The sequence below is a fragment of the Lycium ferocissimum genome, chromosome 3 (genome assembly GCF_029784015.1).
Source record: "Lycium ferocissimum isolate CSIRO_LF1 chromosome 3, AGI_CSIRO_Lferr_CH_V1, whole genome shotgun sequence".
NCBI lineage: Eukaryota > Viridiplantae > Streptophyta > Magnoliopsida > Solanales > Solanaceae > Lycium > Lycium ferocissimum.
This window is the reverse complement of record NC_081344.1, coordinates 18,335,424-18,352,751: the sequence shown is the minus strand read 5'-3', so window position 1 is coordinate 18,352,751 and position 17,328 is coordinate 18,335,424. Positions and strand designations below refer to the sequence as shown.

The 17,328-nt window shown below is 35.2% G+C and overlaps 1 protein-coding gene and 1 pseudogene across 1 annotated transcript; both read left to right on the top strand.

Moving 5' to 3' along the window:
• Positions 1-419: 419 nt before the first annotated feature.
• On the top strand, positions 420-5,423 carry LOC132049945 (chaperone protein dnaJ 6-like). The gene is made up of 8 exons (XM_059440934.1): positions 420-712; positions 2,719-2,817; positions 2,911-3,012; positions 4,045-4,101; positions 4,183-4,289; positions 4,377-4,459; positions 4,802-4,892; positions 4,980-5,423. The coding sequence occupies exons 1-8, from the start codon at positions 605-607 to the stop codon at positions 5,173-5,175; spliced, it is 843 nt and encodes a 280-aa protein (XP_059296917.1). The 5' UTR covers positions 420-604; the 3' UTR covers positions 5,176-5,423.
• A 1,830-nt stretch (positions 5,424-7,253) lies between these two features.
• On the top strand, positions 7,254-16,721 carry LOC132049947 (beta-D-glucosyl crocetin beta-1,6-glucosyltransferase-like; annotated as a pseudogene).
• Positions 16,722-17,328: the final 607 nt, after the last annotated feature.

The window sequence follows — 17,328 nt, the reverse complement described above, 5'->3', positions numbered from 1 at the left end:
GTCAAATATACCCCTCCGTTGACCAAAGTGTACACATGTAGCCTTAAGTGGATGGAAATTCCCAATTCAATCAAAATTTAGGTGAATTTATTTGGTGATGGTCGCGGGGGGGGGGGGGCGGTCAACCGTTGGGGCATGAGTATTTTTAGTTAAATGATTAATTTTTCGAATTGAGAATTTCCATCCACTTAAGGTTACATGTGTGTACACTTTGGCCAACAGAGGGATATTTGATTACTTTCGCATTAATCTGGATAAAAAATGACTAATAAACTAAAGTAGAAGGGTATATTTGACCCTTTTCCCTTTCAATAAATATACCTTTATTTCGAATAAAATTACATATTTATAAATTTTAAAAGTTGTTTGTAAATTGATATAGTTATAAGAGTATTTCAAATTATTTGCACTATACTCTACTTAGGTGGGAAGATCTTGACCCTCCATAAATCTCTAGTGGCGCCTGGCGGGAACTCGGAGATCAATATGGCGGGAATCCTTCACCTTTATAAATACCTAATTTGCAACTAAAATTTTCCCTTTGCGTTGTTTTGTCTATTGCCTTTGCTTGTAAAAGTTGTGTAAGAATCTTCAGCTTCGCCGTATGGGTAAGGGAAAAAAGACGGCTAGGGTTCCTGAAGACGACGTAGAAATGAAGGAAAATCAAGAGAATTTCAACGCTTCTTCTTCCCATGAGAAAAGCCTTTACGAGGTACTCTTCATTTTTTTCTTTCTTTTCTATACACTTATCCTATTTCAAGCATTTTGCTTTTTAACCTTTGTAACCGGATCTAGCATTTTAAGTTAAGCAATTGCAAGCAGTGGTGGATCCAGTATTTTCGCTTAAGAGGTTCGAAAAAAATAACAAAAGCTAAATATAAACAATAAAATAGTCAATGGGAATTGAACCCAGGACACGTGACAATTTTAACACAACGAATGGGGTTAACCTTTTGCATTTATTCAGGGTGTTCAAAAGTTAATATATGTATATAAATACAGAAAATTTATCCTATAAATCCGCCCCTGATTGCAAGCTTGTAGTAACAAACAGAACTTTATATATCTATTTTTGTTTACGAGCAGCACAAACTACATATATCCAGCGGCGGATCTAGAATTTTCATTCAGGGTGTTCGGAAAAAAAAAAAAAAAAAGAAGCTAAATATACACTGTTATTTTTTGCCGGGGGTGTTCGGGTCAACAACACATAGATCTGCCCCTGCATATGTCTGTTTCTATGTGCTTGTAGTAGATATGAAATTTGGCTTAATGTTTAAATTTGTGTGTTTATTATGGTTTTGGTTTATTTTATATCTGTATTTCAATTAAGTACATTAGGATTTTGTTAATATGTGATTGGGGTATTCGAAGCGACTATAGTGTTTTGAGTTAATATAATGTGATGTTGAACATCTGTACCAATTTGCTCTCCATATTTTGCCTGAAAGATCATTGAGTTTGTGGTAGGCGGATCTAGCATTTTAAGTTAAGTAATTGCAAGCTTATAGTAGCAAACAGAACTTTATATATTTATGTTTTTAATTAGTTAACTGTAAATATAGTTCGAGCGGGACTACTACATATTTCTGTTTGCATGTGCTTGTAGCAGATGGCGAAATTTGCCTTAATATTTAAATTTGTTATGATTTTGGACCTTTTGGTTTATAGATGTATTTCAATTTAATGCTTTAGGATTTTGTTAACATGTGATTAGCGTTGTCCAAGTAATTATAGTGTTTTGGGTTAATATAACTCAACAACAACAACAACAACATACCCAGTGTAATACCGCAAGTGGGGCCTGGGTGGATAGAGTGTATGCAAACCTTAACCCTACCTCATGGAGGTAGAGAGCTGTTTCACAAAGACCCTTTGGTTAGTATAACTCGATTTGAAGATTTTGTACCAATTTGCCCCCTCTATTTTGCTTGAACGATCATTGAGTGAGACTAGTAACAAGTTGCTCAGTATGTTTTTGGCATGAAAAAACTTCAATTTTTATGGAGTGTATTAATAGTTACTGAAATGAATTGTGCAAGCAACAATATCTGTTATACAAATTAGACTGGAAAATTGTAGGATAATCTCCCTCTGTCAATATGTACATGCATGTATTTGTTGTATGTGCATGGATCCTGCCATTTTGATTTCTTTGTAGCTGTACAAAGAATGTTGAACTGTGAAGGATGTGAAGCACTAAGACTAGTATTTTGCCTTAAAGATCATGGAGTTCATTGTTGTAATGATTGAACACCGGTGCACCGGCTAGTGACTCCTTTTATGTGGTTTTTATGCAAACTGCAAATTGAGGATATCTTGTTGGATATGGGTTGTATTAATTACTTTTGTTTTACAGTTTGCAGAAAGAAATACAAATGTTACAGATTTGATTGTAAAATTCCCTGATAATTTTCCTCTATAAATATGTAAATACTGGCATGTATAGCTGTAGAAAGAGTGATAAATTCTACGAGGCATGTGATATGCTTACAAATGAAGCCATAGAAGTAAAATTTCACGAGCCTATGGAGTAATGGTTTGGGAGATCTTTACACAAACAAAGCACACTTTTTTCTTTTTTGTGTTAAGTTACTGCTATTTGACCCCACGTTGGGAGATTCACTGGGTATGTTGTTGTTGTTGTGTTAAGTTACTGCTATATTTTGTTTATGTTCAAGGAAGAGCTGCAATACTAACAAGGCGTCTACTTTGCAGATTCTCGGGGTCGAAAGAACAGCATCCCAACAGGAAATAAAGAAGGCTTATTACAAGTTGGCTCTGCGGCTTCATCCTGATAAGAATCCGGATGATGAGGTAACTGGCTGCATGATTGAGTATGGTTTGCCCCAGTTTGCTGTATACATTAGCTAACTGAAAGACGAATTATTTTAAATTTACATTCAATAGGAAGCAAAAGAGAAATTTCAGCAGTTGCAAAAGGTGATAGCAATTCTTGGTGATGAGGAGAAACGAGCACTTTATGATCAGACTGGCTGTGTGGATGACGATGTGAGTCATATCGCTGTGATTCTTCTTTTTCCCTGTGATCCTGCAAACTCTGATAATTTTTTGGAAATTCTAGCATCTTTGGTATGTTGGGAAATTTTACTTATGTTGACCCCGCGCATAGCGGAAGCTTAGTGCACCGGGCTGCCCTTTTTTATTGCATATGCTGGTCTGTTTTACTAAAAGATTGTTTCATTGATTGTTTCATTCTTATGACTGTGAGCCTGAATCCTATTTTTTATTTTCGATAAGGTAAAAGTTGACTGTGTGCCTAGATCCTATTACCATCATGTAATAGATTCTGAAAAGTGACCGTTGAGCTGGGTTTAGGTGATCAGCCCTTTGTTAATAGTAAAGCTGAAATCCAACCTTCATACAGATTTCTCTGGGAACTAGTATTCTGGCCAATTCTTTGTCAAGGCCTACTTTGGTTAAGGTGAAAAGAGGGGTAAATGGAGGTGAATAAAAAGAGGTAGTGCTATACTACATGACTTTAATTTTTTCTAGGTTGTGAAAGAAAGGGAAGTTGAAGGGTATGCGGCGCCTCCATGTTAGGGAAGGGAAGGAGTAAAAGAACGTGTTTAACTTCCTTTGTAGGCATACCGGTCAAAGGGAAAGATGACCATCTTCCCTTGGGGAAATAAATCAACACTTTCCTCTTCCCTTCCCTGAAACAAACAGTGTTTGGATATGTGTTATGTGTGCACTTTTTTCTCTTTTCTTATATAGGGTCAATCTTGCACTTTGTGCACAACAACTTTAATGTTACAGTAGACATGCACGTGTGGTGTCTTTTATGTTGAGCCAGCTTATATATTTGGTTCTTGTAGTCAAGTCTAAATGATATCTGACTCTTAATATCAATCATTACATATTGAGATTCTGAAAACTGTAGTAAACTATCTTTTCAATCTGTATTAGAGAATAAAAAAAGAGAATAGGATGTTCTTTTTGGCTGAAGTGCTAATTGGGTGCCCCTCACTGACGCCTATCTCAAGAAATTAGGTTTCCTCATTATCATCTGCCTATTAACAGGACCTAGCAGGAGATGTCGAAAACTTGAAGGAGTTTTTCCGAGCTATGCATCCAAAGGTAACAATAAAATAATTACTCCACTTTATTAATTGAGTAGTAGACACTCAAACATTGAAGGACCCTACACGTTTTTTTCAGATTACCGAGGCTGATATTGAAAAGTTTGAAGCAAATTATAGAGGATCCGAGTCGGAGAGGACAGACTTGATTGATCTGTACAAGAAGTACAAGGGTAAAATGAAGAGGTATGAGCAGAAATGGAGTTGCGATATGCTCTTTCCTCTTTAATGCTTTGATTTTTAGGTTGCCACCTAATATGCAATCTTCTGTAGGCTCTTCTGCTCCATGATTTGCTCTGATCTCAAACTAGATTCACATCGCTTCAAAGATATTCTGGATGAGGCTATAGCAGCAGGTATAGTTTAACTTCAGTCTCGATGGCCTTTATTTGTTAAAAAATATTCGTTCTCGGAGCTGCCATCATATTTGGTATGTCATGTAGTTAAAACAAATTTCAAGGATCAGTAAAACTCGCAATTCGTCCTCTATGATGCCCTTACAATTAGGGAATAGATGTGTCGTTCGATCTAATCATGCGACTTTCAACACTATTTGACCATCTGTTTGTTGCATCAACATTCCGATAATTTTTTTAACTCAGTATTTTATTTAGGTTGAACAAAGTCCTCCATCCCTTGTAAAAGTTTGCTCCTTCTTTGCTGAAAAGTGATTGACACCTTATACTTTACTTTGATAGGGGAGATAAAGTCAACCAACGCATATGAGAAATGGGCAAAGGAAGTGTCTGAAACAAAACCGCCTACAAACCCGTTGAGACGTAGGCAAAAGTGAGTCATCTTTTACCTTATTATGCATCATTTTAACTGAAACTCTGAAAGTGCTACATTCTAACCGGAGAGCTTGAAATGTTGCAGATCAAAGAAAGAACCAGAGGATTTGTATGCTATTATTTCTCAGCGGCAAAATGAGCGGAGAGGCAAAATGAATTCTATGTTCTCATCTTTGGTTAGCAAATACGGTGGGGATCCATCTGTGACAGAGCCAAGCGAGGAAGAATTTGAAGCTGCTCGAAGAAAACTGGAGAGTAGGAAGCAATCTAAGCATAAGTAAATGTAATATAATGCAACCTACACCATGCTGCAAAAAGTTGTTTATGCTGTTTGCTTGTGCTTGTGCTTGTGCTTGACCATCATGTATGAGGTTGTGCATCTTGATGCAAGGATTTGAAACACTATCATTTCTTGATGTAAATTTGTGAAAGAACGATAGTAAGTCGTGCATCCTTTGTTTGTTTCAACTCCATTATGTCTTAAATTTTACTGTGTTAATGTGACTGGTAACCTGCATTACCTTCTCTATTTGTTTGGAGATTACAAAAGCAGAAACCAAAGGGAATATGAAGTTACTAGATTTTTTTCCTATATGTTGAAACATTGGGCTATTATCTCTCGAGTCATTTGTTTTCCTTGCTTACTATACTATTTTTTTCAAATGTTTTTATTTTGCTTTCAACAAGACTAAGAAATCAATGTTTGGTTTTATACAACAAACGTAGATGCTGAATAATATTTTCAGCATCTTTACTTTTAAAATGTTTCATTTATACTATTTTTATGAAGTTTATTTTAAAATAATAAAGAATCGTTGTTTGAATTTTGAATAAAATGTATTAGCGTTTGCATTTCAAATTTCATTATCCTTTTGGGTCGAAAACAAGCTCCACAAAGTGCAGAAGCACAACGCTGCAGCCGCAAGTCTGAAGTTGATCAACAAGTAAGAGATTAGAAGTCTAAGATGATTTTTTTTTTGTTTCCAATCCGGTGTCCGGTATCCGCATTAGGGCCCGACTAATCCGGATTCGTGCCGGGTAGTCCCACATTAGGGGTCAAAGCACTCCCTAATAAGGGTGACTCCGTACCCAAGGGGGCTCGAACTCGAGACCTCTTAGTTAAAGATGGAGTAGTACCAGTCAATACACCACAACCCTTATTGTTGTCTAAGATGATTTCTAATCATACAGAATTATCTTACTTTACTTTACACGTATAATCTATCTTTCTTAAAACTTCAAACATGCATGTCAAACAAGTATGAGTAAAAGCAAACCTAAAATGTCACCCAAACTTGATCTTTCTACGCTGCATCAATTGACAGATGAACTAATTTGGTCACTAAGATAAATTAGTTAATAGCATGACTAAAAGCTCAAAATTCCAGAACAATTATACTCATGCATAGAAAAGAGATTATTAGGTCACCTAATACTTCAAGCGTTTCATTTTGTCTTAATAAGAATCTACAAAAATAATTTTTTTTTTTTATGGTATTGAATTAGAGATGTGTACAATATATTAAAAATATCTTTTAAATCTTAAATTCCTAAACAAGTAATGTCATTATACAGCAAATTAGAGTAAAATACACAAATTAAAATGGTGTGAGTAACATTTTTTTGGTAAAATGGCTGGCAAGAAAGTGTTTACACCTTATGATGTCTAAATACATTATATCATTTAAATCATCTAGTAAGATTCATCCCCCACTTGACAAAAGTTGAATCAGCCACAAATCAAACAATTAATGTGAACAAATAATTGCCACAATAATCATAGGTATTATGAACTTTCCAGCTTTCACATTCCCCAGCTGTTATGTTTCGTTTGGTAAACTACCAATATTCTGTCGCCAGCTGTCTCCTTCACACACCCCTCCCACCTATAAAGGAAAAATTGCACTTTTGGCCATCAAACTGGCTGGTCTTTAATTTTTACTCCTCAAATAAGCTACATAATTTTTAAACTTTTATTTCAAAGTCGAACTTATACCTAACTGGACATATGAAATATTATGATATGAAAATATAAATTTATGTTGCGCGAAAAATGTATATTTTCCTTGAACAGAAAAAATTAAGTGGATGTTTGGCCATAGATGAATTTTTTTTCCCACTTTATTTGAAATTTTTAACGTTGGAGTTGAAGATGGAGTTGTTTTTTGTTGTAGTTTTTGCAAAAATATATTTGGTTGTTTAAATATACATAAAAAAAAAAAGGCAGCTCGGTGAAAAATAATAATTCATGACCAAACGCTGATTTTCAAGTAAAAATGAGAAAATTTCTTGAAAAAAGTGAATAATTTTTATGGCCAAACGGGTTCTAAAGACCAGCACAAAACAGGGTCAAAATTGCCAATGAACCCCTATAAATTCACAACTCCTTCCTTCAATACCGCCACCCAAATTTTCTTCACTTGTACAATCAATATCCGGTCACATTTTTCTACAAAATTTGTGTATCAAATGGCTCAATCTAGCATTATTCTCAACGCATTCTTCATTGTATTCATGGTTGTTTTTTCCTCAGCTATGACTAAAACTTCGGGCCAAGAGTTGGGATTAGCTCCAGCGTCGGCACCTGACGCCGGTGCTGCTTTCGCTTCATCATCTTCCCGTTTGTTGGTTATAAGCTCTATTATTCTAGGTCTTGTTGCTATCTTCAGGCATTAGAATTTAAAGATTTGATTGTATTTTTCAGTTATGGGTGGTGATGTTTTATATATTAGAGGGGGCAGTGCTTATTGAGTTTGTTAGTGATTGAATGGATGTATTTTTGCAGTATATATTTCTGATGGTAAAATTTTATTGACTTCAACACTCTGTTTAGACGGTTGTTACCTATTGTTTTCGTAATGTATCGCATATATTTCATTGTATGTAGTGGCGGGTTCAGAGTTTTCACTCAGGAGGTTCGAAAAAAAACAAGAAAAGCTAAATATAAAAGTTAATGTTGTTGATGGGAATCGAACTTGGGATGCTAAAGACAAGTACGTAAACATAGACTATTAATTCTATATATACGCCGTAACTTTTTCTTTGAGGGGGTTCGGGTGAACACCCTCATCTCCACTTAAATCCGCCCTTGATTGTATGGTACTGTATGATTTTGATGGATACGATGTTGGGTTAGATTGTATCGATCCTGTCGTTACATAATGTCACACATCAACAATTTGAGTGATAAACTACAAGAAAAGTAGAATACGATCAAAGTAGGATAAAAAAATACGATTATTAGGTAATAAGTAAAGACAAAATGAAGAAAGAAAACAAGTAACGATGCGATCATGATAAAGCTGTCGTTACACAAAATAAGATAGTTTAACGATATGATACAATAAAATTTAAGTAACAATCAAAACAAATATTGTATTTAATGATTTGTGCATCAAATGGCTCAAACTAGCATTCTCAACGCATTGTTCATTGTATTCATCATTGCTTGTTTCTCTGCTATGGCTGAAACTTCAACGCCAGTGCTGGTTTTGCTTCATTGTGTTCCGGTGAGTTGATTGAAACTTCTCTTCCTCTATGTGGTGTTGCTATTTTCAGGCACTAGAATTTTCATTTAAATGATTATTGTAATTTTTCAGTGATGAGAGATTGTGTTTTATATAGAGGGGTTTGTTAGGGAATTAGGAGCTATTGTTGTGATTGAATGCTATGTATTGAGATTTAATCTTTTGAAGTATATAATTCCAATTATATAAGTTTGTTGAGTACAAAATGTTGGATTTTTTTGTAACCATTCGGTTTTTCTTTCTCCACTGTTTGATCTTGAAGTGATAATTCTGCTAAATAAGGGGTGATTATACCTGTAAAATACGTTTATAATCGTATAATCTGGCAATTAACTACCCGAAAGGCAAAGAAACAAGGCTTTTGTACAGATTTTTTGTGTTTTGGTAATTGAAGCAAAAACTCAATTTCGTAGTCTTTTACTACTCCAAATGTTTCATGAATTTTCTTTTTATTTCTTTCTATCGGACAAAGATCTGTAAGGATGAAATAGGAAGGATAGGAAAGAGATCGAATTTTCATGTAATTGAGGTACATAAAACAGAGGAAAAGAAGTAGTAATTATTGAAGACCCATAGGCTGGACATTAATTTATTTGGAACCTAAAGTTCATACTTTATACATGACTTGGTAATTAATTTATTTGTTTAACGTTAGCGTTCGTGAACACTTAAGCAATGCATTTGCCTGTCTTTGTTGATGGCCCTTTCTTATGCTAAAAATGTAACGCCTATAGAAAAAATGACTAAAGCATTGAGAACTCAGCCTTCTATCCTCTTTATAGTCTTTATCAACACTTCCAATTCTAACAAGCTCCTCAAAAGCCCCCTTTTTTTTTTTAATTAACTTACATACATATTCTCAAGCAAAGTGTATTGCAATTCGTCTAAACTTAGTCTTCTCTTTACACACACTCTTTTCACACCTGCCTCTTCCCCGCACAAACGACACAATATGTGTACAAAATCTACCAAACTGAAGGCTTTATTGTTTCCATGGCTGGCGTATGGTCACATCTCTCCATTTCTTGAGCTAGCCAAAAAACTCGCTGACAGAGGTTTCTTGGTTGACCTATGTTCTTCACCTATTATCCTAAGTTTCATCAGAACAAGAATCCCAGAATGCTATTCTTCCTCAATTCACCTTGTGGAACTCGAATTACCAAACTCTCCAGAGCTTCCTCCTCACTATCATACAACCAATGGTCTCCCACTGCATCTACAGTCCACCCTTCAAAAAGCCCTCAAAATGGCCAAACCAAATCTCTTCAACATCTTGAAAACTCGAAAACCCGACTTGTTAATCCATGATGTCAAGCAATTATGGGCAGCTGGTGTGGTGTTGCTCCCTAACGCACACGCAAGTATACGCGGTCGTACAAGTAATATAGGATTTTTAAGTCCAGATATCAATCCCACAGAGACTTATAATTAACTATTTATCAAATTAAACTAATGCTAATTATCTAAACAAGAAATAACATCCAAATTATATTTGTAAACTAATTAAAAATAAAAGAAAACAAATAATGAACTTCAACCAAGAAAGAGCAAATTTTTATCGGAGAAGAGATAGATCTAGGCTATGACCACTAACAATCCAATTGAGTTTTCAAATCGTTCTACCTATGGATTACTTAGTTGACGGGTTAATTGTAACTTTATGATATTCTCTCGAACTACTCACAAGCATGTAGATGCTACTATTACGCCTATATCTCTATGGTCGTCGTAGATAACAAGAACGCATTTATTTCTCCGTATTCAACTAAGTAGGGCTAAAGGGTATATCTCTATCCTCGATGCGAAACGATTAAATCGAACAAACTCTATTTATTCTTATTACGTACGTGAATTCCCTTTCTCAAGTTCAATTCCCGCACCACAGATAGTGTCTAATTAGTGATCAAGTAATCAAACAATTAAGCACAAGAATAAATAAGCAACCCAAAAATATGAAAATTTAATAGATAGAAACGATAATCAAACGTCAACTTTTATGTTTGTGTCAAAGCCCTAGAACTAAAGAGTTTAGCTCCACATAGACATGGAGGAAAAACAACAAATCATCCGAATAAAAATATCAAAATAAGTGTTACGAGAGAGAGAAGATAAAACCCTGTAACTCCGGCCTCCACGGCGGCTCCAAGCTCTCTCTAGGTCCAAAGTTATGAACTAAGGGTTTCAAGTTATCCAAAGTTGTGTAAAAACTGTGTAGAATATATATTTATAGGGTACCAAAAGGCCTGGGCTTTTAAAAACCAAATCCAACTCGGATCAGGAAAAAAATAGCGGGCTCGCATTACACCCACATCGCGGGTGCAACGCGCACTGATCAGAAAAGGAAGATTTGTTTTCACGTCAACTGCCAGGTGCGTTCTCTTCTGTTTGTTGATTTCTTTCTTCAAATTGCTAACTTTAATGCCACATAGACAAAAGCTAAGGTAAGCTCCATTAAGCTGCTTGCTTCATTTCACTCTTATTTGTTGGCTTCTTGTAGTGCCTTCGTCCCTGTTTTTGTTTATTTATTTTCTTCTTTTGTAACTTCAACACTTTTCAGTCGATTTTGCTTCAAATCTCTTCATCTTTACACCGCTTTATTTCTACATAGTAAAATATAATATTAAGCACAACTCATTACAATTAATACTCAAAAGATAATTAAAAGTACTAAAATGTGAGGCAACAATGAAAAAATATATGCAATTTTAGGCCGAACATCACCACCCCACACTTAAACTCTTGCTCGTCCTCGAGTAAGCATTAAAACTACTCTCAATAAATCAAGTCTAGGAATACCACCACTTTGGTTGATACCAACAATTAGGCCTTATAGCAACTCAAACCATCAAGTATATACTTCCTGGTCATCATGCAAGATATACAAGTCAACTTAATCAAACAACAAACGTCTAACCTCCTAAACTCGTAGACGGACTCTAACTCGTCAAATCGCCTATTCTGTCAAAGAAATCTAATAACATCACCTATCTATCATGAAACAAGTGCCCTCACAAGAAGAAATAGTCCACACACTCAAATAAAAGAATCGAATGTAATTTAAGAACTTAGCATCAAAGCACAACTCTCACGCTCACAAAGAAATTCACATGCATGCACAAAGAACCATAGGCTTGCCCATTATGTACATCTCTACTAATTAAGTGTGCTCGAATAGAATCAAATAGGACTTTAACGGGTTGTAATGTTGGCTAGGGGACGGGTAGGAAAACTATATAATAGTGACTTACGCTTCCCTAAGCACTTTGCACTTTTAGACTTCATCACCCATTATTTCATCTTTTCACTTTATTTTTCAGCCCTCTCTTCATCAATTATTTCACAAGTATTTCTCATCATATCAAGAACGTTTCAATCATTTTTTTCAAGCAATTTTTTTTTTCCATTCATGTCACATTCTTTCAAAGAGGGCCTTTTCAGCACTTTGCATCTATCATTGGTCACCATTTTTTCACTTGACCATCCCTTTTCTTCAGATTTCATAATTATAACACAGTCTATGCTACAATGCTTAAGGAAGCAGGGTGCAAAAACTAGGGATTCAACAAAAAGGATCAAGGCAAAATACGGCTAACAAATGAAAGGCTACAGGCTCAAAGGGCTAACTAGTGACACAATTTTACGAAAAGGCTAAAATTCATAAGACATATCAAAGAAAGCTTATTATCATCTTCTAAACAGAGCAACACTTTTTATTTCGCTTCAATAACATGCAGGGCAAGTTCTAGACTAAGATGCAAAACATGGAATATGTGCAAGAAATCCTCACCACACATGGCACAAGTCTCAATCAAGATGGATCAATTCTATTCTAGGACAGATAGGATCATGACGAACTACACAATAAGAATAAGCTATATACAGAGTCAGAACCATGAGTTAGGTGTCAGAAAGTCTGCTATCCTTTTTTTTTTTTCCATTACTCAAGCACTCATAGGAAAGTATTACTCAAGCTCAGGCCTAAATATGCTAGTATCAAACAAGTCACAAGGTCTTTCTTCTCTCTCCTTTACTACTCCTAAAAAAAAAAATCCTAAAAATAAAAAAAAACAATACCCGGTTCAAAGGTCCACCCTCGGGAAAGAACCGAGGCCATAAGAAAACCCAAAGGGTGGATGATCTATGCCACTAATGAGAAAGACGAAAAAAAAATATATGTATACAAAATAAAAATAAAAGAAAGAACAAATTAAAATCTTTTTGAATACAAATTAAAATCTTTTTGAATTTTTTTTTCTTTATTTTTCTTTATTTTTTTATTTTTTATAATTATATAAGGCTAAGAAACAAAAAATAAAAATCTTATGGCATAATCATCATTGACCTCAAAAATCGGAAGTACCCACCCCACACTTAAAAATATGCATTGTCCTCGATGCATGTATAGTAGAGAAAAATTAAAACAAGGGTGAGAAATACTCCCTGAGACCCTCTAGGGTCTAGCTAGCAGCATAATCCTCAATATCAAGGGTCAGCACGACCCCACACTTAAGCCCAAACATGCTCCTCAGCGTCAACTTTGGGTACTCAGACTTCCCCTAATCTGCAAAACACAAACAGAACAAAACAAAACGTGACACTATAAAAATAAAAATCTAAAACTATTACACATTGGGTTGCCTCCCAATAAGCGCCTTAGTTAACGTCGTGGCACGACGTGAATCAACTTTTTTCTCCACCTCGAACTTATGAATTTCACCCCTAATTTTGCATCAAATTTTCTATCACGCTTTTGGGGTGGTGGTGTGAAAATAAAAGAACCAAGCAATAGGTATCGCGTCTTGCACTTCTTGGCCCTTAAGTTAGGAATATCGTTTTGTCTTTTTGGCATGGCAAATTTCAAGATGTAAGGCTCTTGTTCCTCATCTATACACTTCTCCAAAGGCTTGGAAGGCTCAATTTCCATGTCGCCAACCAAACATAATGTAGAAAAATGTTTAGAATGAGGGCCAACACGGCCCAACTCTAAAACTGCATTATTTCTGACATCCTCACTTTTATACACTTCCTGAACATAGGCATCATCAACAAGGATCTGATCGAATGGTTGGAATTCCTCTATTTGCTCCACAAGTTGGCCAGTATCCACAACAATTGGTGGTTGGGCATCAGACGCCTCAACCTTTTTATTTATTTGAGCCTGCAGGTCATAGATGTCTGAGCCAAATTGGTCTATCTCTTGTCTGAGCTTTGTTCTTTCTTCCATGAAGTATGTCATGTCACTTGTAATTTCATCAAGATAATCCCCCCATACCTCTAATCGGTAGAGTGAGCTCGAACCAATAGCCAAGTATCACTCACAACATCCACTTTGTGAAAATCACTTGAGAGACTAGAACAACACTTAGGACACTCTTTCCACTGACCACCACACTGACTACAAAAGTTCCAGTCATAGAATTTAGAAGGGTCGCACATCACATCCCGTATGCGCCAAATTTTAGAACAATTTTCCCATAAGTGGGGTCCTCCACAAAGTGCACAAAAATTATTAAAACATGAATACCCAACATTCGATAAATTTTCGTTCAAAGATGCCATGTCAAGAAGAATACCAGAATATTAAACAAAACAAAAAAATTAAAATAAAAAAAATAAAACTTGAATAGACAAAAAGAAAAGTCTAATCTAGATAAACAATTAATTTCTAAGTCCCCGGCAACGGCGCCAAAAACTTGTTGCTCCCTAACGCACACGCAAGTATACGCGGTCGTACAAGTAATATAGGATTTTTAAGTCCAGATATCAATCCCACAGAGACTTATAATTAACTATTTATCAAATTAAACTAATGCTAATTATCTAAACAAGAAATAACATCCAAATTATATTTGTAAACTAATTAAAAATAAAAGAAAACAAATAATGAACTTCAACCAAGAAAGAGCAAATTTTTATCGGAGAAGAGATAGATCTAAGGCTATGACCACTAACAATCCAATTGAGTTTTCAAATCGTTCTACCTATGGATTACTAGTTGACGGGTTAATTGTAACTTTATGATATTCTCTCGAACTACTCACAAGCCTGTAGATGCTACTATTACGCCTATATCTCTATGGTCGTCAGAGGTAACAAGAACGCATTTATTTCTCCGTATTCAACTAAGTAGGGCTAAAGGGTATATCTCTATCCTCGATAAACGATTAAATCGAACAAACTCTATTTATTCTTATTACGTACGTGAATTCCCTTTCTCAAGTTCAATTCCCGCACCACAGATAGTGTCTAATTAGTGATCAAGTAATCAAACAATTAAGCACAAGAATAAATAAGCAACCCAAAAATATGAAAATTTAATAGATAGAAACGATAATCAAACGTCAACTTTTATGTTTTGTGTCAAAGCCCTAGAACTAAAGAGTTTAGCTCCACATAGACATGGAGGAAAAACAACAAATCATCCGAATAAAAAATATCAAAATAAGTGTTACAGAAGAAGAAGATAAAACCCAGTAACTATGGCCTCCACGGCGGCTCCAAGCTCTCTCTAGGTCCAAAGTTATGAACTAAGGGTTCATGCCTATCCAAAGTTGTGTGTAAAACTGTGGTAGAATATATATTTATAAGGTGTAAAAGGCGCTGCTTTTAAAAAACCAAATCCAACTCGGATCAGGAAAAAAATCGGGCTCGCATTACACCCGCATCGCGGGTGCAACGCGCACTGATCAGAAAAGGAAGATTTGTTTTCACGTCAACTGCCAGGTGCGTTCTCTTCTGTTTGTTGATTTCTTTCTTCAAATTGCTAACTTTAATGCCACATAGACAAAAGCTAAGGTAAGCTCCATTAAGCTGCTTGCTTCATTTCACTCTTATTTGTTGGCTTCTTGTAGTGCCTTCGTCCCTGTTTTTGTTTATTTATTTTCTTCTTTTGTAACTTCAACACTTTTCAGTCGATTTTGCTTCAAATCTCTTCATCTTTACACCGCTTTATTTCTACATAGTAAAATATAATATTAAGCACAACTCATTACAATTAATACTCAAAAGATAATTAAAAGTACTAAAATGTGAGGCAACAATGAAAAAATATATGCAATTTTAGGCCGAACATCATGTGGCTTCTTCCCTTAACATCTCAAGTGCTAGATTTTTCACTTCTTGTGCAGCTATGTGTTCTTATTTCAGCCACTTGTTTGTGAAACCGGATGTTGAATTCCCCTTTCAAGCTCTTCGTTTACGTTCTTATGAGCTAACAAGAGCTCATAAAGTGGTTAAGGAACATCGTGAAGACGATGATCCTGAAGTGAGAGTTCCAGAAGAATTTACTGGCATGATGCTAATAGGCACGTCGAGAGAGATAGAGGGTAAATACATCGATTATATGTCCGAAATAATCAAATTTAAGGTCTTACCAATTGGTACACTAGTTCAAGATCCTATGGCTAGTGTAGATGGAAACATGGAGATTATGGATTGGTTAGGTAAAAAAGATAGGTTCTCAACTGTACTAGTCTCTTTTGGGAGTGGATATTTCTTGACAAAAGAAGAATTGCAGGAAGTAGCTGCTGGATTAGAGCTTAGCCATGTGAATTTCATATGGGTAGTTAGGTTTCCAAAAGGGGAAAATTTGAGTCTTGAAGAGGCATTACCACAAGGTTTTTTTGAGAGAGTTGGTGATAGAGGGATGGTTATGGGAGGATGGGCCCCACAAGCAAAAATTCTAACTCATTCGAGTATCGGTGGCTTCGTGAGTCATTGTGGATGGAATTAGATTTCAGAAAGTATAGATTATGGTATTCCGATTATTGCTATGCCCATGGATCTTGATCAACCTACGAATGCTAAATTGCTAGTGGAAATTGGAGTAGCTTTGGAGGTTTTGAGGGATGATAATGGATCACTTCATAGAGAAGATATAGCAAGAGTTATCAAAGATGTAATATGTGGAAAATCAGGGGAGAATTTGAGATGTAATGTGAGAAATTTGGGTGAGAAGTTGAGATTTAAAAATGTGGAAGATATTGATGCAGCTGTTATGGAGCTAACACAACTTTGTCATGATGAGAATAAGAGCAAGAATTGTTAACCTTTCTAGCTGGTTAATTTAATTATTGTATGAAGCATAAGAATTTTTTGCTTATTGTAATGTTGATTATTCTATTACCATTACAAATAAGTATGTCGAATCGATAGAAATTAGTATTTCCAATTTGCTTCATTCAGAATATAACTCGTTATTTTCATGGGTGAATAATAGGAGTACTATTTTAAATTTCTAATTCCATTATGCGTAACACTTTTATTTTAACTTTCTAATTCTTTGAAATGTACATATAGTACATTCTCGTGTTTGTAACGACATAAAAATATTGATTTGTAGTGTTCTAGCTATATTTTGATTTTTGAGCATGTCTTAGAATTTGAGACGGGTAAAGGGTTAACTCTTCTCATTGAAAAAATGACAAAAATGATCCCTTATATTTGAGAGTAGATTAAAAATAATCCCTAAGCAATTTTAATGCTTTAAATTTGTCAAATATCCTAAAATTTAAGTTCTTTCAAATATTTTTTTCCAAATTAAAAAGAAAAAGCTTTTTCCAAATATTTTCCAATGGTTCCTAAATCGTTTTCCATATTTATCATGATTACAACTTAGATATTTTTCCATATTCGTCCCATTGCACATCAAATTTTTCTTTATATATCACAAGTATAACTTAAAAATCTTTGTCCATATTTCACCATATTCCACATTAAAATTTTCTTTATATATAAACTTAAATTATATTGATCCAAATTCGCCATCATCCCTTCCTATATAAAGCACATGCATGAACCTTAACAATCTTCATCCCTCATCAAACAAACGATTTCATAGAATCCACAAATGGCTCACGTTAGCATCATCGCGGCCTTGGTTGTCACCGTCGTCGTTGTGGTGGTTGT